The following is a 26,141-nucleotide window of genomic DNA, read 5'->3' as shown; positions in this document are numbered from 1 at the left end:
CAGTGATCAATGATAAAGATCAGTGTGTGCAGTGTTATAGGTCCCTATGGGAGCTACAACACTGCAAAAAAAAAAGTGAATGAATATCATTTAACCCCTCCCCTATTAAAAGTTTGAATCACCCCCCTTTTCCCATAAAAAAAAAAAAAAAACAGTGTAAATAAAAATAAACATATATGGTATCACCGCGTGCGGAAATGTCCGAATTATAAAAATATATAGTTAATTAAACCGCTCGGTCAATGACGTACGCGCAAAAAAATTCCAAAGTCCAAAATAGTGCATTTTTGGTCACTTTTTATATCATTTAAAAATGAATAAAAAGCGATCAATAATTCCTATCAATGCAAAAATGGTACCGTTAAAAACTTCAGATCACGGCGCAAAAAATGAGCCCTCATACCGCCCCATACACGGAAAAATAAAAAAGTTATAGGGGTCAGAAGATGACAATTTTAAACGTATAAATTTTCCTGCATGTAGTTATGATTTTTTCCAGAAGTCTGACAAAATCAAACCTATATAAGTAGGGTATCATTTTTATCGTATGGACCTACAGAATAAAGATAAGGTGTCATTTTTACCGAAAAATTTACTACGTAGAAACGGAAGCTCCCAAAAGTTACAAAACGGCGTATTTTTTTTCAATTTTGACGCACAATGATTTTTTTTTCCGTTTCACCGTAGATTTTTGGGCAAAATGACTGATGTCATTGCAAAGTAGAATTGGTGGCGCAAAAAATAAGCAATCATATGGATTTTTAGGTGCAAAATTGAAAGAGTTATGATTTTTTAAAGGCAAGGAGCAAAAAGCGAAAATGTAAAAACGGAAAAACCCCCGGTCCTTAAGGGGTTAAAAAGTTATTTTTAAAAAAAGGTATAGTTTTATACTCCAAAGAGAATTCATTGGCATTTGGTTGTAAAAGAGGATGCGGTGTGGCACACAATCTGAATGGCGTAACTGCCAATACAGTGACCCCCCCGACCTACGATGGCCCCGACATATGATGAAATCGACATACGATGGCCTCTCAGAGACTATCCCATGTCGATGTCAGCATCGACATACAATGCTTTTTTATGTCGGGGCCATCGCATTAAGTGCTATCCGGCAGCGCCAAATGCTTAAGCTGCTGCCGGATAGCAGCTTAATGTTCCCCGTGTGGTGCGGTAAGTATTACTTACCCCTCCACGATGCTCCAGGGTGCCCTCCGGGTCCAGCGCTGGTCGTCCGGTGTCTTATCAGCCCTCTCCGATGACGTCAATACGCTGCTGCGCATGTCATCCAATAGGAATGGCGTACGCAGCGGCGTAATGACGTCGCTATGCAGGCCCAGTAAGGCCTTGCGGAAGACAGAAGAGGACCGGAGAAGACAGCAGAGGACCGGAGATGACAGCAGAGGACCGGAGAAGACAGTGGAGAGCCCAGCGGAGGCCGGGGGCACCATCGGGAGCAGCGGGGACACCATCTCGAGCGGCGGGGACAGGTGAGTACAGCTTCCTATACTTTACATTGCACGAATCCCTCAACATACGATGGATTCGACAAACGATGGCTCGTTTGGAACGAATTACCATCGTATGTTGAGGGACCACTGTACATCAGCTTGACATTGTGAACAACAGCAGCACAAAGGAACAATAATGACCAATCTGTGGAGCGTCTCTATCTGAAGCCTTGTGCCCTTTTTGAAAAATAAAACGCCTAACAGATTGGTTACTTTTTAATATGGACAGGTGAGTAGAAAATTATTCTCATGTTTAGGAAAGAATTTGAAATCTATCAATTTCATTAGTCTATAAATTTGACCTCATCATCATACCTCACTAGTGGGAGTATGTTGGGTCCTTTGATCTACATTTTCCCTCTGTCTTGGGGGATCCTCGGCCAATTCTATTGGTGTTGTCACCTGCACACTTGGCTATATAACAATAAAAATGGGCAAAAGGCTAAAAAATTTTACGTTTGCATAAATAATTGAAAATGGTAAAAAAAAAAATCCATACAAAATATACTTACAGACTCTGTTAAAATTATATTGAGAAGATCAGGGCTGGGAGTCTGTATAGGTTTAAATTTTTTTTTTATAAATAGTCCTAGACCATACATAATCATACCCAGAAAAAAAAGAAAGAACCTACAGCAATTAAATGTGTGGAGCTCTTAAAGGGGTACTCTGGTGGTTAAGATTTTTGGCTATATGGCATCTTCTTTTAACCCCTTAAGGACCGAGCCCTTTTTCACCTTAAGGACCGGAGCGTTTTTTGCAATTCTGACCACTGTCACTTTAAACATTAATAACTCTGGAATGCTTTTAGTTATCATTCTGATTCCGAGATTGTTTTTTCGTGACATATTCTACTTTAACTTAGTGGTAAAATTTTATGGTAACTTGCATCCTTTCTTGGTTAAAAATCCCAAAATTTGATGAAAAAAATTAAAATTTAGCATTTTTCTAACTTTGAAGCTCTCTGCTTGTAAGGAAAATGGATATTCAAAATAATTTTTTTTTGGGTTCACATATACAATATGTCTACTTTATGTTTGCATCATAAAATGTATGAGTTTTTACTTTTGGAAGACACCAGAGGGCTTCAAAGTTCAGCAGCAATTTTGAAATTTTTCACAAAATTTTCAAACTCGCTATTTTTCATCGACCAGTTCAGGTTTGAAGTGGATTTGAAGGGTCTTCATATTAGAAATACCCCATAAAAGACCCCATTATAAAAACTACACCCCCCAAAGTATTCAAAATGACATTCAGTAAGTGTATTAACCCTTTAGGTGTTTCACAGGAATAGCAGCAAAGTGAAGGAGAAAATTCAAAATCTTCATTTTTTACACTCGCATGTTCTTGTAGACCCAATTTTTGAATTTTTGCAAGGGGTAAAAAGGAGAAAATTTTTACTTGTATTTGAAACCCAATTTCTCTCAAGTAAGCACATACCTCATATGTCTATGTTAATTGTTCGGCGGGCGCAGTAGAGGGCTCAGAAGGGAAGGAGCGACAAATGGTTTTTGGGGGGCATGTCACCTTTAGGAAGCCCCTATGGTGCCAGGACAGCAAAAAAACACACATGGCATACCATTTTGGAAACTAGACCCCTCAGGGAACGTAACAAGGGGTAAAGTGAACCTTAATACCCCACAGGTGTTTCACGACTTTTGCATATGTAAAAAAAATATTTTTTTTTTACCTAAAATGCTTGATTTCCCCAAAATTTTACATTTTTAAAAAGTGTAATAGCAGAAAATACCCCCCAAAATTTGAAGCCCAATTTCTCCCGATTCAGAAAACACCCCATATGGGGGTGAAAAGTGCTCTGCTGGCGCACTACAGGTCTCAGAAGAGAAGGAGTCACATTTGGCTTTTTGAAAGCAAATTTTGCTCTGGGGGCATGCCGCATTTAGGAAGCCCCTATGGTGCCAGGACAGCAAAAATACACACATGGCATACCGTTTTGGAAACTAGACCCCTCAGGGAACGTAACAAGGGTTAAAGTGAACCTTAATACCCTACAGGTGTTTCACAACTTTTGCATATGTAAAAAAAAATATTTTTTTTTTACCTAAAATGCTTGGTTTCCCAAAAATTTTACATTTTTAAAAAGGGTAATAGCAGAAAGTACCCACCAAAATTTGAAGCCCAATATCTCCCGATTCAGAAAACACCCCATATGGGGGTGAAAAGTGCTCTGCTGGCGCACTACAGGTCTCAGAAGAGAAGGAGTCACATTTGGCTTTTTGAAAGCAAATTTTGCTATGGGGGCATGCCGCATTTAGGAAGCCCCTATGGTGCCAGGACAGCAAAAAAAAAAACACATGGCATACCATTTTGGAAACTAGACCCCTCGGGGAACGTAACAAGGGGTTAAGTGAACCTTTATACCCCACAGGTGTTTCATGACTTTTGTATATGTAAAAAAAAAATTTTTTTTTTACCTAAAATGCTTGTTTTTCCAAACATTTTACATTTTTAAAAAGGGTAATAGCAGAAAATACCCGCCAAAATTTGAAGCCCAATTTCTCCCGAGTACGGCGATACCCCATATGTGTCCCTAAACTGTTGCCTTGAAATACGACAGGGCTCCAAAGTGAGAGCGCCATGCGCATTTGAGGCCTGAATTAGGGACTTGCATAGGGGTGGACATAGGGGTATTCTACGCCAGTGATTCCCAAACAGGGTGCCTCCAGCTGTTGTAAAACTCCCAGCATGCCTGGACAGTCAGTGGCTATCTGGCAATACTGGGAGTAGTTGTTTTGCAACAGCTGGAGGCTCCGTTCTGGAAACAGTGGCGTATCAGACGTTTTTTATTGGGGAGGGGAGGGGGGCTGTGTAGGGGTATGTGTATATGTAGTGTTTTTTACTTTTTATTTTGTGGTAGTGTAGTGTTTTTAGGGTACAGTCGCAGGGGCGGGGGGTTCACAGTAGTTTCTCGCTGGCAGTTTGAGCAGCGGCAGAAAATTTGCTGCAGCTCAAACTTGCAGCCGGATACTTACTGTAATCCTCCGCCCATGTGAGTGTACCCTGTACATTCACATTGGGGGGGGGGGGGGGGGGGGAACATCCAGCTGTTGCAAAACTACAACTCCCAGCATGGACGGTCTATCAGTGCATGCTGGGAGTTGTAGTTTTGCAACAGCTGGAGACACACAGGTTGTGAAACACCGAGTTTGGTAACAAACTCAGTGTTTTGCAACCAGTGTGCCTTCAGCTGTTGCAAAAGCTACAACCCCCAGCATGTACGGACAGCGGAAGGGCATGCTGGGTCTTGTAGTTATGCAACAGCCGGAGGCATACTACATTGGCTGGGGATGCTGGGGATTGTAGTTATGCAACAGCTGGAGACACACTGGTTTACTACTTAACTCAGTGTGCCTTCAGCTGTTGCAAAACTACAACTCTCAGCAGTCACCGACAGCCAACGGGCATGCTGGGAGTTGTAGTTATGCAACCACCAGATGCACCACTACAACTCCCAGCATGCACTTTAGCTGATTGTGCAAGCTGGGAGTTGTAATTACACAACAGCTGAAGATACACTTTTCCATAGAAAGAATGTGCCTCCAGCTGTTGCAAAACTACAAGTCCCAGCATGCCCATAAGGGCATGCTGGGAGTTGTGGTGGTCTGCCTCCTGCTGTTGCATAACTACAGCTCCCAGCATGCCCTTGTTGCATGCTGGGAGCTGTTGCTAAGCAACAGCAGGAGGCTGTCACTCACCTCCAACGATCCACACAGGACTGTCCCTCCCCGCCGCCGCCGCCGCCGTCGCTCCTGGGGCCCCGATCCCAACAGGGACGCCGGGGATCGGGGTCCCCAGCACCCGGGGTCTTCTGCCCGCACCCGCTCACGTCCTCCGGAAGAGGGGCGGAGCGGGTTGCGGGAGTGACACCCGCAGCAGGCGCCCTGATTGGTCGGCCGGTAATCCGGCCGACGAATCAGGGCGATCGTGAGGTAGCACCAGTGCCACCTCACCCCTGCTGGCAATGGCTGTTCGGGGCCGTCTCTGACGGCCCCGATCAGCCAGTAATTCCGGGTCATCGGGTCACTGGAGACCCGATTGACCCGGAATCCGCCGCAGATCGCTGGACTGAATTGTCCAGCGATCTGCGGCAATCGCCGACATGGGGGGACATAATGACCCCCCTGGGCGATATGCCGGGATGCCTGCTGAACGATTTCAGCAGGCATCCAGCTCCGGCTCCCCTCCGGCTAGCGGTGGGGGCCGCAAATGCTCAGGGCGTATCCATACGCCCTCGGTCCTTAAGGACTTGGAAACGGGGGCGTATGGATACGCCCTATGTCCTTAAGGGGTTAATGTTCATGTTTTTTGCAATTGACATGTATTATATGTTTGTGTAGCATGTGTCTTTTTCTTACCTGTTTGTGGGCCAGGAAGTTCTGTAGTTCTGTGTTAGATCTCTGACTGTTGTCCACAGGTTAGGATTAGGCTGTGGACAAGATGTCACAGCTTTTTTTTTCTCTGTTCTTTCAGAAATGCATGAGAGGAAAAAGCCACGCCCCCTCATCTCCCCCTCCTGGAGGACGCAGGTGTGCATGAGAGCAAGAAGCTCCTACACAGCTCCTCATCTCCCCTCCCCCTCCCCCTGCTCTGTCTTCTGAGGACACAGGTCTGCACTGAAAGAAGACAGAGATGATGTATGTGAAGGGGAGGAAGTGTTATGTGAAGGGATAATAAGGTGCACGGGCTGGGGATGTATAGACTGCAGGGGAATAAATCTCGGACTGGGGATGATTTCTGTGTGTGAAGGAGCGGGGGGGGGGGGGGGGCTCCTGAATGACACATTCTGGGAGTGGTAGTCCCTTTTATGTGTTTGTATGCTAGTGTTTACAAACCAGTGTGCCTCCAGCTGTTGCAAAACTGCAACTCCCAGCATGCCTGGACAGACTTTGGGCATGCTGGGAGTTGTAGTTTTGCAACAGCTGGAGGCACACTGGTTGGGAAACACTGTCCTAGCCTATTCAGCATACACATCATGTTACACCAGTGTTTCCAAACCAGTGTGTCTCCAGCTGTTGTAAAACTACAACTCCCAGCATTCCCTGACAGACTTTGGGCATGCTGGAAGTTGTAGTCCCTTTAGTGTGCTGTGTATAAGGGGGCCGACCCAGGAAAATAGTAGGGTGGGTAAAGGGCGGAACAAAAAAAGGAGCCGCCCCAAACAGCAAGGCATGTGGCATGCTGGGATTTTTAGTTTTCAGCACAGCAAGAAACAGGAAATAGAAGCAAAAATAGGAAAATAAAGTGGGGGATAAAAAGACAACAAAGAACGGCAATAGAGTTGCCTAAACAACAAGAATAGAAATGAAACAAAACAAATAGGGTAAGTCAAAAACAGAAAAACACAGTGACCTCCGGAGTACCCCTTTAATATCAGATGAGGATGAGGACATCTTGGAAAACCTTAACTAAACTAAAAAATCTTAATTCTTTCAATTTTGCACCTAAAAATCCATATGATGTTTTATTTTTTGCGCCACCAAATCTACTTCGTAATGACATCAGTCATTTTACCCAATAATCTATGGCAAAAGGGGAAATAAATAATAATTGTGCGACTAAATTGTAAATTTTCAGGGTTTCCGTTTCTACGCAGTACATTTTTCAGTAAAAATGACACCTTCTCTTTATTCTGTAGGTCCATACGATTAAATTATACCCTACTTATATAGGTTTGATTTTATCGTACTTCTGGAAAAAATCATAACTACATGTAGGAAAATTAATGGTCATCTTCCGACCGCTGTAACTTTTTTATTTTTCCACGTACAGGGAGTTATGAGGACAAATTTTTTGCACCGTAATCTGAAGTTTTTAGCGGTACTATATTTGTGTTGATCGGACTTTTAGATTGCCATTGACTGTGCAGTTTAATTAATTATATATTTTTATAATTCTGACATTTCCGCACGTGGCAATACCACAAATGTTTATTTTTATTTACACAGTTTTTTTTTTTTTATGGGAAAAAGGGAGGTGATTCAAACTTTTATAAGCAAAGGGGATAAATGATCTTAATTAACTTTTTTTTTTCCACTTTTTTTTACAAGGGGTAATAGGAGAAAATGCCCCCCAAACTTTGTAACCCCATCTCTTCTGAGCATGGAAATACCCCAAGTGTGGACGTCAAGTGCACTGTGGGTGCACTACAATGCTCAGAAGAGGAGTCACTTTTGGCTTTTGAAAGCAAATTTTGCTGAAATGGTTTTTGGGGGCATGTCGCATTTAGGAAGCCCCTATGGTGCCAGAACAGCAAAAAAAAAACACATGGCATACTATTTTGGAAACTACACCCCTCAAGGAACGTAACAAGGGGTACAGTAAGCCTTTACACCCCACAGGTGTTTGACAAATTTCTGCTAAAGTTGGACGTGAGAATGAAAAATTTGATTTTGTTCACTAAAATGCTGGTGTTACCCCAAATTTTTCATTTTCACATGGGGTAATAGGAGAAAAAGCCTCCCAAAATTCGTAACCCCATTTTTATTCTGAGTATGGAAATACCCAATATGTGGATGTAAACTGCCCTGCGGGTGAACTACAATGCTCAGAGGAAAAGGAGCGCCATTGAGCTTTTGGAAAGAGAATTTGGTTGGAATAGAAGTCAGGGCCTATGTGCCTTTACAAAGCCCCTGTGGTGCCAGAACAGTGGATCACCCACGTTACCCCATTTTGGAGACTGCGCCCCTCACAGAATTTAGTAAGAGGTGCAGTGAGCATTTACACCCCACTGGCGTTTGACAGATCTTAAAAAATTTTCTCTTTCATTTTCACGGACCACTGTTCCAAAAATCTGCCAGACACCTGTGGGGTGTAAATGCTTACTTATACCCCTTATTACATTGCATAAGGAGTGTAGTTTCCAAAATGGGGTCACATGTGGGGGGGTCCACTATTCTGGCACCATAGGGGCTTTGTAAACACACATGGCCTTCAATTTTGAACACAGTCTCTCTCCAAAAGCCCAATGGCCCTCCTTCTTCTGTGAGCATTGTAGTTCGCCCGCAGAACACTTAACATCCACATATGGGGTATTTCCATACTCAGAAGAAATGGGGCTACAAATTTAGCAGGCTTTTTTTCTATTTTCCCTTGTGAAAATTAAAAAATGTAGGGTAACACCAACATTTTTTGTGAAAAATTTCTTTTTTTCTTTTTTTCATTTTCACATCCAACTTTAACGAAAATTCCCACCTGTGGGGTGTTAAGGCTCAATATACCCCTTGTTACGTTCCGTGAGTGGTGTAGTTACCGAAATGGGGTCACATGTGGCTATTTATTGTTTTGAGTTCATGTCAGAACCGCTGTAAAATCAGCCACCCCTGTGCAAATCACCAATTTAGGCCTCAAATGTACATGGTGCGCTCTCACTTCTGAGCCCTGTTGTGCGCCCACAGAGCACTTTGCGTCCACATATGGGGTATTTCCGTACCTTTTCATAAGGGATAAAAGGAGAAACTAAACTGTTGCCTTGAAATACGACAGCACTCCAAAGCGAGAGAGCGCCATGCGCATTTGAGGCCTAAATTGGGGATTTGCATCCACCACCAAAATACCCTATGGCAGTGTTTCCCGAACAGAGTGTCTCCAGCTGTTGCAAAACTCCCAGTATGCATTGACAGTCAGTGGCTGTTTTACTTTTTATTTTGTGTAAGTGTAGTGAAGTGTAGTGCTTTTAGGGTACATTCACACGGGCGGGGGTTTACAGTGAGTTTCTCGCTAGGAGTTTGGGCTGAGGTAGAAAATTTGCTACATCTCAAACTTGCAGCAGAAAACTCGCTGTAAACCCCCGCCCGTGTGAATGTACCCTGTACATTCACATGGGGGGGGGGGGGGGCAAACCTACAGCTGTTGCAAAACTACAACTCCCAGCATGCACTGACAGACCATGCATGCTGGGAGTTGTAGTTATGCAACAGCTGGAGGCACATAGGTTGCGAAACACTGAGAGTTTGTTACTTAACTCAGTGTTTTGCAACCAGTGTGCCTCCAGCTGTTGCAAAACTAGAACTCCCAGCATGTACGGTCTCTCAGTGCATGCTGGGAGTTGTATTTTTGCAACAGCTGGAGGCACACTGGTTGCAAAACACTGAGTTAGGACACAAACTCTGTTTCACAACCAGTTTACCTGCAGCTGTTGCAAAACTGCAACTCTCAGCATACATTAACAGCTGAAGGGCATACTGAGAGTTGTAGTTTTGCAACAGCTGGAGGCACACTGCTACAACTCCCAGCATGCCCTTGGGCTGTCCATTTTCATAGAAAATATATGCCTCCAGCTGTTTTCCCAATAAAAAAACCAAAACGGTGTAAATAGAAATAAACATATGGGGTATCGCCCAGTGCGTAAATGTCCGAAAATATATTGTTAATTAAACCACACGGTCAATGGCGTACACGCAAAAAAATTCCAAATTCCATAATAGGGTATTTTTGGTCACCTTTTATTCAATAAAAAAATGAATAAAAAGCGATCAAAACAAAAATGGTGCCGATAAAAACTTCAGATCAAAAAATAAGCCTTCATACCGCCCTGTACATGGAAAAATAAAAAAGTTATAGGGGTCAGAATAGAACAATTTTAGTTATGATTTTTTTTCAGAAGTAATACAAAATCAAACCTATATAAGTAGGGTATCATTTTAAACATATGAACCTGCATAATAAAGATAATGTGTAATTTTTACCTAAAAATTTACTGCATAGAAAACAGAAGCCCCCAAAAGTTACAAAATGGCATTTTTTCTTCCATTTTGTCGCACAATGATTTTTTTTTTCCATTTCGCCGTAGATTTTGGGGTTAAATGACTGATGTCATTACAAAGTAGAATTGGTGGCGCAAAAAATAAGCCATCATAGGGATTTTTAGGTGCAAAATTGAATACAAAAATAAAGCATTTAAACTACTAAAACAGGACGACAGTGAAGAAGCATAAAAAAGCTATAGAGAAAAATTTAAAATATGTAAAAAAAAACCAGATAAAACCCGCAAAAATAGAGACAGTAAGACTCATTGCCAAAGACAGTACAACTAACCCCAAAATGTTCTTTAACTATATAAATAGCAAAAAGGTTAAAAATGAAAGTGTAGTCCCTTTAAAAAACAATAAAGAAGAAATTATAAACAGAGATCAGGAAAACGCAAATATATGAAAAAATTCTTCTCCACTGTATTCACCAAGGAAAATGAAATGCCAGATGAAATGCAGCGAGAGAAGGTAAACTCCCCAGTACAGGTCACCTGTCTAACCAAGGAAGAAGTACAGTGCCCCCTACAAAAAATCTAAATAGACAAATCACCAGGTCCAGATGGCATTCACCCCCATGTTCTAAAGGAATTAAGTAATGTAATAGACCAGTGTTTCCCAACTTTTTTTGGGTCGGGGCACACCTCGAAAAAAAAAAAATTCTGCGGGGCGAGGTTGACGAGCAAAAAAAATAAAAAAGGGAAAATGGTAAAAATGCAATGCACTATATCTATTTATCAATGGGTATGTAGTTTAAAGTGCTGCTTTATACAGCAACTCACCAATGACGTCTTCTCTAATTTGCAATGTTGCCTTCTCTTCTCCATCTGGTCCGCGCCATCATCACGATTTCTTCCACACACAATTCTTCACCATTAAACCTGCAAAACAAATCTATTAGGCGCCAAACTTTTTTTTACATGGGTGACAGAGGGTTGTAGAGGGGTGGACATGGGTGACAAAGGGGTTTAGAGGGGTGTAGAGGAGTGTACATGGGTGAAAGGGATGTAGAGGAGTGTACATGGGTGAAAGGGATGTAGAGGAGCGTACAGAGGGGTGTAGAGGAGCGTACATGGATGACAGGGGTGTAGAGGAGTGGACAGAGGTGACGGGTGTAGAGGAGTGGACAGAGGGGTGTAGAGGAGCGGACAGAGGGGTGTAGAGGAGCATACATGGGTGACGGGTGTAGAGGAGTGTACAGAGGGGTGTAGAGGAGTGGAGAGAGGGGTGTAGAGGAGCGTACATGGGTGACAGGGGTGTAGAGGAGCGTACATGGGTGACGGGTGTAGAGGAGCGGACAGAGGGGTGTAGAGGAGTGTACATGGGTGACAGGTGTAGAGAAGTGTACAGAGGGGTGTAGAGGAGCGTACATGGGTGACAGGGTTGTAGAGGAGTGGAGAGAGGGGTGTAGAGGAGCGTAGATGGGTGACAGGGGTGTAGAGGAGTGTACAGAGGGGTGTAGAGGAGCGTACATGGGTGACAGGGGTGTAGAGGAGTGGACAGAGGGGTGTAGAGGAGCGTACATGGGTGACAGGGGTGTAGAGGAGCGTACAGAGGGGTGTAGAGGAGCGTACATGGGTGACGGGTGTAGAGGAGCGGACAGAGGGGTGTAGAGGAGTGTACATGGGTGACGGGTGTAGAGGAGTGTACAGAGGGGTGTAGAGGAGCGTACATGGGTGACAGGTTTGTAGAGGAGTGGAGAGAGGGGTGTAGAGGAGCGTAGATGGGTGACAGGGGTGTAGAGGAGTGTACAGAGGGGTGTAGAGGAGCGTACATGGGTGACAGGGGTGTAGAGGAGTGGACAGAGGGGTGTAGAGGAGCGTACATGGGTGACAGGGGTGTAGAGGAGTGTACAGAGGGGTCTAGAGGAGCGTACATGGGTGACGGGTGTAGAGGAGTGGACATGGGTGACAGAGGGGGTGAACATGGGTGACGGGGGGGGTGAACGGGAGTGAAAGGGGTGACGGGGGTGAACGGGAGTGAAAGGGATGACAGGAGGGGGTGGACGGGAGTGAAAGGGATGACAGGAGGGTGAACATGGGTGTGAACAGGGGTGACGGGAGGGTGGACAGGGGTGACAGGAGGGGTGGACATGGATGACGGGGGTGGTGAACATGGGTGATAGGAGGGTGAACAAGGGTGACAGGAGGGTGGACGAGGGTGACAGGAGGGTGGACAGGGGGGGGTGGACAGGGGTAACTGGGGTGGTGAACATGGGTGACAGGAGGGTGGGCGGGAGTGAAAGGGATGACAGGAGGGAGAACATGCGGGACAGGAGGGTGGATGAGGGTGAACATGGGCGACAGGAGGGTGGACAAGAGGGTGGACGGGGGGGTGGACATGGGTGACAGGAGGGTGGACGGGAGTGAAAGGGATGACAGGAAGGGGTGAACATGGGTGACAGGGGGGAGGACATGGGTGAAAGGGATGACAGGAGGGTGAACATGGGTGACAGGAGGGGGTGACAGGGGGGGTGGACGGGAGTGGAAGGGATGACGGGGGTGAACATGGGTGACGGGGGAGGACATGGGTGAAAGGGATGACAGGAGGGAGAACATGGGTGACAGGAGGGGGTGAACATGGGTGACAGGGGGGGAGGACATGGGTGAAAGGGATGACAGGAGGGTGAACATGGGTGACAGGAGGGGGTGACAGGGGGGGTGGACGGGAGTGGAAGGGATGACGGGGGTGAACATGGGTGACGGGGGAGGACATGGGTGAAAGGGATGACAGGAGGGAGAACATGGGTGACAGGAGGGGGTGAACATGGGTGACAGGAGGGTGGACGGGAGTGAAAGGGATGACAGGAGGGTGAACAGGGGTGACAGGAGGGTGGATGGAGGGGGGGGTGTGGATATGGATGACGGGGGGTGGTGAACATGGGTGACAGGAGGGTGGACGGGAGTGAAAGGGACGACAGGAGGGTGAACATGGGTGACAGGATGGTGGACAGGGGTGACAGGAAGGTGGACAGGGGTGACAGGAGGGTGGACGGGGGGTGGATATGGATGACGGGGGGTGGTGAACATGGGTGACAGGAGGGTGCACAGGAGTGAAAGGGATGACAGGAGGGTGAACATGGGTGACAGGAGGGTGGACAGGGGTGTGAACATGGGTGACAGGAGGGTGGACGGGGGGGTGGACAGGGGTGGTGGACATGGGTGACAAGGGGGGGTGGACACAGGTGACGGGGGGGCGGACTGGGTGACGGGGGGGGCGGACTGGGTGACAGGGGGGGGTGGACATGAGTGACGGGGGGGAGGGGTATAGGGTGGACCCGGGTGATGGGGGGGGGGTTGGACAGGGTTGAGAAGGGGTAACAGAGGGGTGGAAAGGGTACAGTACCTTAAGCAAGCCGGTCCGCACAGCTTGCAGGTCCACGGCAGGCACGGGAGTCCGGCGCAGGTGAGGATCGTTCCGCCCCAGGGACCCATTTTCGGCTCACTGCGTTGCAAGGTAGAAGGGGGACGCAGTGGGGAGGGGGATGCTGTGTGCGCAGGCTTCCCTTCCCCCCTGCGCCGCCAGTCATAAGCGCGCAGGCCGGGGAGGGATATTTAAAAAAAAATCTATAAAAAAAAAAAAAGCACAGCAAAATCCCGCGGCACCACGGCCAGTGGCGAACGGCACACACGGTTGGGAATCACTGTAATAGACAGACCCCTATTTTTAATATTCAGGGACTCTATAGGGACAGGGACTGTTCCCCAGGACTGGCACATGGCAAATGTGGTGCCAATATTTCAAAAGGTGACCCCGGGAATTATAGGTCTTTTAGTTTAACCTCCATTGTATGTAAATTGTTTGAGGGTTTCCTAAGGGATGCTATTTTGGAGTATCTTGATAAAAATAAATGTATGACTCCATATCAGCATGGCTTTATGAGGGATTGGTCCTGTCAAACTAACCTGATCAGCTTTTATGAGGAGGTGAGCTCCAGACTGGACCAGGGGGAATCGCTGGATGTCGTATATCTGGATTTTCCCCAAAGCATTTGATACAGTGTCACATAAAAGGTTGGTGCATAAAATGAGAAGGATGGGGCTGGGGGAGAATGTGTGTAAGTAAGTGGCTCAGTGATAGGAAACAGAGGGTGGTGATTAATTGTACTTATTCTGATTGGGTGACTGTTACTAGTGGGGTACCACAGCGGTCAGTCTTGGGTCATGTTCTATTCAATATATTTATTAATGACCTTTTAGAGGGGTTGAATTGTAAAGTAGCAATCTTTGCAGATGACACTAAACTCTGTAAAGCGGTAAACACATTAGAGGACAGTGAACTGTTAAAAATTGATCTGGATAGGTTGGAGGTTTGGGATGAGAAGTGGCAAATAAGGTTCAACACTGATAAATGTAAGGTAATGCACATGGGGAAAATAAATCCGGACTGGGATTATGTATTAAATGGGAGCACACTTGGGACGACTGATGCGGAAAAGGACTTATGTTCTTAGTTAACAGTAAATTTAGCCGTAGTGACCAGTGTCGGGCAGCTGCTGCCAAGCCAAATAAAATCATGGGGTGCATCAATAGGGGCATAGATGCCCACGACAAGGAAATAATTCAACCACTGTACTATCACATAGAATACTGTGTACAGTACTGGGCACCAGTGTACAAGATATAGTGGAGCTGGAGAGGGTTCAAAGACGGGCAACCAGGGCAATATGGGAAATGGGAGGACTACAATACCCAGAAAGATTATCAGAATTAGGGTTATTTAGTTTAGAAAAAAGAAGGCTTAGGGGAGACCTAATAACTATGTATAAATATATCGGGGGACATTACAGAGATCTCTCCCATGATCTATTTATACCCAGGACTGTATCTATAACAAGGGGGCATCCTCTACGTTTAGCGGAAAGAAGGTTTCTACACCAGCACAGACAGGGGTTCTTTACTGTAAGAGCAGTGAGACTGTGGAATTCTCTGCCTGAGGAGGTGGTCATGGTTAACTCGGTAAAAGAATTTAAAAAGGGTCTGGATGCATTTTTTGAGAGTAATAACATTACAGGTTATGGAGTCTAGATTTATAGGGACAGAACGTTGATCCAGGGATTTATTCTGATGCCATATTTGGAGTCAGGAAGGAATTTGTACCTCTAGTATGAGTTTTTTTTTTTGCCTTCCTCTGAATCAACTCAGTAGGGACTCTATAGGTTTATAGGTTGAACTTGATGGACTCTGGACTTTTTTCAACCTTATGAACTATGTTACAAAATATAAAAGTGTAATAGTGTTGGAATGTGGGGACACAAGAAAAATGTGAAAACCACACCTTTAGCAAGACCTCCCCACCCCTAAATTCAGGCTTTGAGGCAATGATGCTCCCTCCCACCATGCTTCACAGTTGGGCTTGCCTAAGACCATCTGGATGTTCCATGGTGTTTCTGAGAAAATGTTTTATAGACAGATTAGACAAAATGGGTACTTCTTAGAAGCACAAAAATATGTTTGGAGGATACCATCACCAGAACCTCATCACCAGAACCTCATCCCAGCTGTGAAGCATTGCAGAGGGAGCATCATGGTCTGGAGTGTCCATTTTAGGAACTGTCCAGAGCAGCATATGTTTGCTATGGGGATTTTCTCCTGTTCTGGACAGTTCCTAAAATGGACAGAGAGGTCAGCAGAGAGCACTGTGGTCAGGACATTACAGGAAATGCATTTCTTTTTTGGATTTCTCTTTAGTATACAGCCCCTAAAAAGTACTGGAGGGATTAAGATTTTTTAATAGAAGTGATTTACAAATCTGTTTAACTTTCTGGCACCAGTTGATTTAAAAAAAAAAAAAAAAAAAAGGTTTAACGACGCAGGACGTATATTTACGTCCTCCGCCGGCTCCCGCGATATGCCACAGGGTCAAGCGGTGTCCCCGTGTCATATCGGGTCGGTCCCGGCGGCTATCAACGGCCAGGACCCACGGCTAATACAGGACATCACCGAAAGCGGTGATGCCCTGTATTAACCCTTCAGACACGGTGATCAAAGCTGACCGCCGCGTCTGAAGTGAAAGGGAAAGTATCCCGGCTGCTCAGTCGGGCTGTTCGGGACCGCCGCGGTGAAATCGCGGCATCCCGAACAGCTTACAGGACATCGGGAGGGCCCTTACCTGCCTCCTCGGTGTCCGATCGACGAATGACTTCTCCGTGCCTGAGATCCAGGCAGGAGCAGTCAAGCGCCGATAACACTGATCACAGGCGTGTTAATACACGCCTGTGATCAGGATGAGAGATCAGTGTGTGCAGTGTTATAGGTCCCTATGGGACCTATAACACTGCAAAAAAAAAAAAAGTAAAAAAAAAAGTGTTAATAAAGGTCATTTAACTCCTTCCCTAATAAAAAAAAAAAAAGAAAACAGTGTAAAAAAAAACAAAAAACATATGTGGTATCGCCGCGTGCGTAAATGTCTGAACTATAAAAATATATCATTAATTAAACCGCACGGTCAATGGCGTAAGTGCAAAAAAGCATATTTTTGGTCACTTTTTATACCATTAAAAAATGAATAAAAAGTGATCAAAAAGTCCGATCAAAGCAAATATCATACCGATAAAAACTTCAGATCACGGCGCAAAAAATTAGCCCTCATATCGCCCTGTACGTGGAAAAATAAAAAGTTATAGGGGTCAGAAGATGACATTTTTAAACGTATAAATTTTCCTGCATGTAGTTATGATTTTTTCCAGAAGTGGGAGAAAATCAAACCTATACAAGTAGGGTATCATTTTAACCGTATGGACCTAAAGAATAATGATAAGGTGTCATTTTTACCGAAATATGCACTGCATAGAAACGGAAGCCCCCAAAAGTTACAAAATTGCGTTTTTTCTTCGATTTTGTCGCACAATGATTTTTTTTTCCATTTCGCAGTGAATTTTTGGGTAAAATGACTGTCACTGCAAAGTAGAATTGGTGACGCAAAAAATAAGCCATAATATGGATTTTTAGGTGGAAAATCGAAAGGGTTATGATTTTTAAAAGGTAAGGAGGAAAAAACGAAAGTGCAAAAACTGAAAAACCCTGAGTCCTTAAGTGGTTAAGGTCATTTTTTTTTTCAACTGGTGCCAGAAAGTTATACAGTTTTCTAAATCCCCATATCAAACCTCTCCTGCTTTGTAAAATTACTGGCAAGGACAGAGATGGCAGCATAGAGCACAGTGTCTTACTGGAAGGACTACATGACTTCCTCCAGGGCATACAGCTGCTACTGATGACTTAAGTTTTTTTATTTTTATAGTAATTTACAATTTATTTATTTTTTACGTTCTGGCATTGATTTTGAAAACAATTCTTTTTCTCCGGACCATTGAGATGCTGTTGCATGACCTAAAGGCTAGATCTACCTAAGCATAATAGGGGCACATTTTTGCATCCATATTATGGTTTCAGGTCTAATGCACCTGTATAATGCTCTTGTGAATCTGGCAGTGCATGAAAGGCATCCAAGAAATTATGAGGAACTGAAATACATTTGCAGGGAGGAATAGTCAAAAATTCTTCCTAAACATGGTGCAAATGTTATTTGCAGCTACAGAAAACATTTGGTGATGATGGCTGCTGCTTGAGGAGGAGCTATAGGTCATCAAATTCAGGGGATTCCTGGACTGCAGGGTGCTCAATAAAAGACATGAGCAATGCATCTGTTTTGTGTTAGTAGTCTAGTTACATCGTGTTTGTCTATGAATCATATGTAGATAACAATTAGACCACATTTTATTAGTAATCAATATAGAAATATATGTAATTCTAAATGGTTTACTTTTTCTTGCAGTTAAACATAATATGTACTCCTCCTTTAAAACATAACTCTCATATAGCTACAATAACAGAAAAAAAATATGTTATGGCTCCCTGGAGGCTGGTATGAAAAAATAAATAAATAAAATAATCACTGTCTTCAGCGAAGAGCTGAAGACAACACCACATTGAAAATAAAAGATCTACACAACTTCCTTTCCTTGGGTGAATCACACAAAAGCACACTAAAGCCAGTACAGTTGCTGATAACACAAAATTAGTAAGTTATATGTCTTGGGGTGAAAATCCTATTTAACTACAATTTACTGCTTCTGAAATACAGTTAGGGCCATATATATTGGGACATGGACACAATTCAAAAATTTTTGGTGCTATACAGCACCACAATGGATTTGAAATGAAATGAATGCTTTAACTGCAGATTGTCAGCTTTAATTTGAGGGTATTTACATCCAAATCAGGTGTATGGTGTAGGAATTACAACAGTTTGCATATGTGCCTCCTACTTGTTAAGGGACCAAAAGTAATGGGACAGAATAATAATCATAAATCAAACTTTCACTTTTTAATACTTGGTTGCAAATCTTTGCAGTCAATTACAGCCTGAAGTCTGTAATGCATAGCCATCACCAGACGTAGGGTTTCATCCCTGGTGATGCTCTGCCAGGCCTCTACTGCAGCGGTCTTCAGTTCCTGCTTGTTCTTGGGGCATTTTCCCTTCAGTGTTGTCTTCAGTAAGTGAAATGCATGCTCAATCGGCTTCAGGTCAGGTGATTGACTTGGCCATTGAATAACATTCCACTTCTTTCCCTTAAAAAATCTCTTTGGTTACTTTTGCAGTATGCTTTGGGTCATTGTCCATCTGCACTGTGAAGCACCGTCCAATGAGTCCTGAAGCATTTTGCTGAATATGAGCAGATAATATTGCCCGAAACACTTCAGAATTCATCCTGCAGCTTTTGTCAGCAGTCACATCAATAAATACAAGAGAAGCAGTTCCATTGGCAGCCATACATTCCCACTATGCCATGACACTACCACTACCATGCTTCACTGATGAGGTATATGCTTAGGATCATGTTCCTTTCCTTCTCCATACTCTTCTCTTCCCATCACTCTGGTACAAGTTGATCTTTGTCTCATCTGTCCATAGGAGGCTGTTCCAGAACTGTGAAGGCTTTTTTAGATGTTGTTTGGCAGACTCTAATCTGGCCTTCCTTTTTTTTGAGGCTCACCAATGGTTTACATCTTGTGGTGAACCCTCTGTATTCACTCTGGTGAAGTCTTCTCTTGGTTCTTGACTTTGACACACATACGCCTACCTCCTGGAGAGTGTTCTTCATCTGGCCAACTGTTGTGAAGGAGGTTTTCTTCACCAGGGAAAGAATTCTTCGGTCATCTACCACAGTTGTTTTCCTTGGTCTCCCAGGTCTTTTGGTGTTGCTGAGCCCACAGGTGTATTCCTTCTTTTTAAGAATGTTCAAAGCAGTTGTTTTGGCCACGCCTAATATTTTTGTCTCTCTCTGATGGGTTTGTTTTGTTTTTTCAGCATAATGATGGTTTTGTTCACTGATAGTGACAGCTCTTTGGATCTCATCTTGAGAGTTGACAGCAACAGATTCCAAATGCAAATATCACACTTGAAATGAGCTCTGGACCTTTTATCTGCTCATTGTAATTGGGATATCATGAGGGAATAACACACAATGGCCATGGAACAGCTGAGAAGCCAATTGTCCCATTACTTTTGGTCCCTTAACAAGTGGGAGGCACATATGCAAACTGTTGTAATTCCTACACTGTTCACCTGATTTGGATGTAAATACACTCAAATTAAAGCTGACAATCTGCAATTAAAGCACATCTTGTTTGTTTCATTTCAAATCCATTGTGGCTGTGTATAGAGCCACAAATGTTAGAATTGTGTAGATGTGCCAATATTTATGGACCTGACTGTACTTCTTTAACCTGTTAAGGACCCAGGACGTCCGCTCCTGTTCAATAACGCGGGGTCACGGCACAAAATTAGTAAGTTATATGTCTTGGGGGGAAAATCCTATTTAACTACAATTTTCTGCTTCTGAAATACTTCTTTAAAGGAGTGCTCCGGGGAAGTTAATAAAAATAAAAATGCCCCAAAGTCACCACAATACCTATTCTGTGTCCCCTGTAGTTATCCACGTGATTTTGCCAGCTCCTGTGGACCTGTTGTCTCCTGAATATTCTTTTTCCTTGCTTGCAGTCCAGACTACAACTCCCAGCAGTCAGTGCAGCTCTGTGTAATGGTTGCCAGCCAATTGCTTTTACTATCTTGACACCTTGGGAAAAACTCTGGATGGTGTCTGAGAATTATTTTCTCATCGGCAGCAGAGACAGGTTCAAAGAGGTTTCTGGTTAACCCTGATAGAACAACATTGAGATCCCATCTAGGTATTGAAGGTCTGCACCTGGGTCTGATGACACTGACCCCCTTAACCTGTTAAGGACCAAGGACGTACCGGTACGTCCTGGGTCCTTTCCCTTTCTATAACGCAGGGCCACAATGTCATAGCAGGTCGGGCCCGGACGGGATCCGTGGCTAATAGCGCGCGGCACTTATCCAGTTGCTGTGCACTATTAACCCTTTAGATGAGTAGTTCAAAGCTGAACGCCGGGTCTAAAGTGAAAGTAAACCAATGCCGGTTAGCTCAGGCAGCTGTTCGGGATTGCTGCGGTGAAATCGCGGCATTCCGAACAGCTGTAGGACAGCAAGAGGTTCCCTTTACAGCAGGAGGGTCCTGTTGTCCGATCGCCGAATGACTGCTCAATGCCTGAGATCCAGGCATGAGCAGTCAAGTGGCAGAATCATTGATCAATGGTTTCCTATGAGAAACCATTGATCAATGTAAAAGATCAGTGTGTGCAGTGTTATTGCCCCCAATGGGAGCTAAACCATTGCAAAAAATAAAAATTAAAAGAAAAGTGAATAAAGATCATTTAACCCCTTCCCTAATAAAAGTTAGAATCACCCCGCTTTTTCCATTTAAAAAAAAAAAAAGTAGTGTAAATAAAAATAAACATATGTGGTATCAACACGTGCAGAAATGTCCGAATTATAGAAATATATTGTTAATTAAATCGCACGGTCAATGGCGTACGCGCAAAAAAATTCCATAGTCCAAAACAATGTATTTTTGGTCACTTTTTATATCATGAGAAAATGAATAAAAAGCAATCAAAAAATACGTGGAAAAATAAAAAAGTTATTGGGGTCAGAAGATGGCAATTTTAAACGTATAAATTTTCCTGCATGTAGTTATGATTTTTTCCAGAAGTACAACAAAATCAAACCTATATAAGTAGGGTATCATTTTAATCTTATGGACATATAGAATAAAGATAAGGTGTCATTTTTACCGAAAAATGTTCTACGTAGAAACGGAAGCCCCCAAAAGTTACAAAATTGTGTTTTTTCTTAAATTTTGTCACACAATGATTTTTTTTCTGTTTCGTTGTAGATTTTTGGGTAAAGTGACTGATGTCATTACAAAGTAGAATTGGTGGTGCAAAAAATAAGCCATCATATGGATTTTTAGGTGCAAAATTGAAAGAGTTATGATTTTTTTAAAGGAGTACTCTGGTGCACACTTTTTTCATTTTATCCCGTCCGGGCTGCAAAATAAAAGAAAACACACTTCATCTTACCTGCCAATGAGCACCCGGAGCTCCGGTACAGGTGTTTGGTCGCCGGGCTGTATTCTTCTTACTTCCTGTTAGCCCGGCACGTCACACGGAGCTTCAGCCTATCACCCGCCGCAGCGATGTCCCGCCTTGGCCGGTGATAGGCTGAAGCTCCGTGTGACGTGCCGGGCTAACAGGAAGTAAGAAGAATACAGCCCGGGGACCGAACACCTGTACCGGAGCTCCGGGGGCTCGTTGGCAGGTAAGATAAAGTGTGTTTTCTTTTATTTTGCAGCCCGGACGGGATAAAATGAAAAAAGTGTGCACCGGAGTACTCCTTTAAAGGTAAGGAGGAAAAAATTTAAGTGGAAAACCCCCTGGTTCTTTAAGGGTTAAAGGAGTACTCCGCTGGATAACTTTTTGTTTTAAAATGAACTGTTGCCAGAAAGTTAAACAGATTTGTAAATTACTTCTGTTTAAATATCTTAAACCTTCCGGTACTTATCAGCTGCTGTATGCTCCACAGGAAGTTATTTCCTTTCTGTCTGACCACAGTGCTCTCTGCTGAAACCTCTGTCCATTTTAGGAACTGTCCAGAGTAGGAGCAAATCCCCATAGCAAACCTCTCCTGCTCCAGACAGTTCCTAAAATGGACAGATGTGTCAGTAGAGAGCACTATGGTCAGACAGAAAGGAAATTCAAAAATAAAAGAACTTCCTGTGGAGCATACAACAGCTGATAAGTAGAGAAAGGATTAAGATTTTTTAATAGAAGTAATTTACAAATCACTTATGTGGTAGAAACAGAGTCCGGCACTGCTATGGTGGAAGCTGGCTGATAGTGGGCGCAGGTGTGGAAGCAAACCAAACAATACCGGAGGTGCTCAATCTAAGTAGCTCAGATCATCCAGAAACCAATAGGTTTAGAAATAAAGACGGCACTCACCCAGGTACGTTTCTGTTGACGGTTTCTTTATTTCATTTCATCCGTAAATTCGTGCAGGGAGGTGCAGTGTCAAGCAGGTGTTAGCGGCAGGAACGCTGGAGCTCACAGCGTGATGGCAACAGCTGTGTCGTGCTTCCGCACTTCTTCAGACCAACCTGGGTGAGTGCCATCTTCCATTCTATACCTATTCATTTACAAATCAGTTTAACTTTCTGGCACCAGTTGATTAAAAAAAAAAAGTTTTCCAGGGGAGTACCCCTTTATCTACAATACGTCCTGTAAGGGTGGGTTCACACCACGATGTTTCTATACAGTTTTTGAATACTTTTTTTTTTAAAAACGTATGCAACCGTACAGCAAACTGTGGCCATAGACTTTCCATTCAAAACCGTATGCACCATATTGTATACGGTTGTCTCCGTTTTTCAAACCACACCTTTTTTAACTTTTTTTTTTTTTTCTGGACAGAAAACTGTAGCCTACCACGGTTTTTGGTTCGGGTGAAAAACCGTATTAAACCGTATACGTTTTTATTTTAACATGGGAGTCAATGGGAACCGTACAGACCTGTATGTGTGTACGGTTCCATCAGGTTTTCACCATACGGTTTTTGACTTTGCACAGTTTTTCTTTCTTGGAATTTCAATCAAACAAGTGAAACTTTATTCATAATGGAGTGAAAAGTTCAAAACGTACACGTTTTTTTTTTCTTAAAAAACGGATACAACCGGACATCATTTTTCAAACCGTATACAGTTTTCAACCGTATACAGATAAAACTTTGTACACACGTTTTGATACAGTTTAGTCAGGTTTTGATGAATCCAGTTTTTTTTTAAATCAAAAACCTGATAAAGAAAAAACTGTATTGCAAAAACGTGGAGTGAACCCACCCTAATTTGTTGTGCTGTGCCCTCATTGTTCTGCAGGAGGGAGGCAGTAGCGCAGTGCTTTGCTAACCAGTCGAGATGAGCGAACTTACAGTAAATTTGATTCGTCACGAACTTCTCGGCTCGGCAGTTGATTACTTATCCTGCGTAAATGAGTTCAGCTTTCAGGTGCTCCCGTGGGCTGGAAAAGGTGGATACATTCCTAGAAAAGAGTCTCCTAGGACTGTATCCACCTTTTCCAGCCCCCCCGAGCATCTCAAAGCTGAACTCATTTACGCAGGATAAGTAATCAACTGCCGAGCCGAGAAGTTTGTGACAAATCAAATTTACTGTAAATTCGCTCATCTCTACTAACCAGTGTGCCACCAGCTGTTGCAAAACTACAACGCCCAGCATGCCCGGACAGCCTTCGGCTGTCCGGGCATGATGGGAGTTGTAGTTTTGCAACAGCTGGAGGCACACTGGTTGGGAATCACTGCAGTAATGGGTTGTACTGGGCTGCTGAGGTGGGGCAGGTAGGTGGCTGTGTTCACTCTCTGTATGCGGAGCTGCAGATTGTGTAATATCAAGTGCCTCTGGCTGAGGGTGGAGTTCACAGCTCCCTCCCTGTGTTTCATACTCTTCTCCTTTCAGCAGCAGGATCAGTTCACCTCCTCCTGGTCAGACCAGAACTTCCTGCTGCCCTCACTCCCCAAAGACATTCCTCAACTCTGGGCAGGTAAGATCCGTGTCTGTGTTTCCTTTGGGAATTCTCGCACTCTACTGGGAACTTCTTTTCTGGGAACTTTCCTCTAGGGTCGTGTCTCTGAGATTGTTCCCAGATTTTTCTGCTGGAGAATGTTTGTTTGTTTCTGGTGAGCTGTGACAACTGGTAGGGACAGATTCTATGATAAGAAGTCCTTCCAGGATCAGGGGCATGGACAACGTGTGACCATTGGGCACATTGGGCCCAATATCTTGTAAAATCTATACAAGTGATCGACTGACAGCGGCTTGTAGCTATAATCTAGGTACGTTTTATCAATTCTTGGGCTCAGCAGCTGCTGATACATATCCATTAATCTGTATGTACACATCTGTGGGTTGATAGGTAGTATATACAGGGAGATGACGGTAATCGGCAGCCTGTGGAAGGCTTCATCCACCATGTTGGTGTCCAGTAAATTACAATGCTATGTGTAGGTATCTTGGCCATTGCTTGTGGGATGTCTGACCAAAGGTCTTGTGTTGTGTCTATGGCTGCGTTCACTAGTAGCGTCTGATTCTACTGCTGGAAGGAACATACAGAGTAGATGTCCCATCCTGCCAAGAATGTCTCCACCTGTGATCACTTCTTTGGGAGGAATTAAAGGGGTACTCCGGTGGAAAACTTTTTTTTAACTACTCCCAACAGCGTTTCCCAACCAGGGTGCCTCCAGCTGTTGCAAAACTACAATTCCCAGCATGCCCGGTCAGCCAACGGCTGTCTGGGCATGCTGGGAGTTGTAATTTTGCAACAGCTGGATGCACCCTGGTTGGGAAACGCTATTGGGAGTAGTTAAAAAGAAAAAGTAATAATAATATTTTCCACCGGAGTACCCCTATGCTGCCTCATAGATTCCGTTTACAGCTTAGCACTAATATACTAGGGATTTGTTAAAGGGGTACTCCCGTGGAACACTTCTTTTTATTTTTTTTTATTTTTTTTTTTAAATCAACTGGTGCCAGAAAGTCAAAAAGATTTGTAAATTACTGCTATGAAAAAATCTTAATCCTTCCCGTACTTATTAGCTGCTGAATACTACAGAGGAAATTCTTTTCTTTTTGGAACACAGAGCTCTCTGCTGAATCACAAGCACAGTGCTCTCTGCTGACATCTCTGTCCATTTTAGGAACTGTCCAGAGTAGGAGAAAGTCCCCATAGCAAACCTATGCTGCTCTGGACAGTTCAAAAAATGGACAGAGATGTCAGCAGAGAGCACGGTGTTCCAAAAAGAAAATAATTTCCTCCTGTAGTATTCAGCAGCTAATAAGTACTGGAAGGATTAAGATTTTTTTTTTAATAGAAGTAATTTACAAATCTGTTTCTGACACCAGTTGATTTAAAAAAATAAAATAATAATAATAATAATAATAAATATATATATATTTCCACTCAGGAAAATATCTCTGGTACTAGCTGCTGGGGTCGTCTCTTTTGCCAGTTATACATCTTTCTGGGACAGCTGGGTGGCAGTCAATGTGACATTTGTATACAGCTTTTTACAGAGCAATCTGTCTGCTTATGTAGAGCTGCATTCCCTTCTCCCACACCAATAGATAGATGCTCTGACATCTGGTAGAGCTGGTAATAGCCCCTGTGGTCTCAGAATATTAACAATCTGACATAGGAAAAGGAATCCTGGTAAAGGAGGGGGCTGCTTGTTATATCATGTGGCCCCTTTCCCAGTAGCTTGTAACTGTTGTTGCTCCTGGCACCAACTCTTTAAATCTTCATTCGCTTTCATTTTGCCAAAGCTCAGCTTCATGTTTCTTAACCCCTTAAGAACTCAGGGTTTTTCCATTTTTGCACTTTCGTTTTTTTCCCCCCTTACCTTTTAAAAAATCATAATGATTTAAATTTTGCACCTAAAA

General features: G+C 43.7%; 1 protein-coding gene across 1 annotated transcript in view; it reads left to right on the top strand.

Annotated features, from left to right (window-relative positions):
- The window catches only part of MON1A (MON1 homolog A, secretory trafficking associated), a 41,400-nt gene extending 18,644 nt beyond the window's left edge, over window positions 1–22,756 (top strand). The window contains exon 6 of the mRNA XM_056525221.1: window positions 22,696–22,756. Coding sequence (XP_056381196.1) covers window positions 22,696–22,722 — 27 coding nt within the window. The 3' untranslated portion in view covers window positions 22,723–22,756. The remainder of the gene's footprint in view (window positions 1–22,695) is intronic.
- The last annotated feature ends 3,385 nt before the right edge of the window (window positions 22,757–26,141 follow it).

This window comes from Hyla sarda, chromosome 6 (assembly GCF_029499605.1).
Source record: "Hyla sarda isolate aHylSar1 chromosome 6, aHylSar1.hap1, whole genome shotgun sequence".
Lineage (NCBI taxonomy): Eukaryota > Metazoa > Chordata > Amphibia > Anura > Hylidae > Hyla > Hyla sarda.
This window is presented reverse-complemented; position numbering and strand designations above follow the sequence as displayed.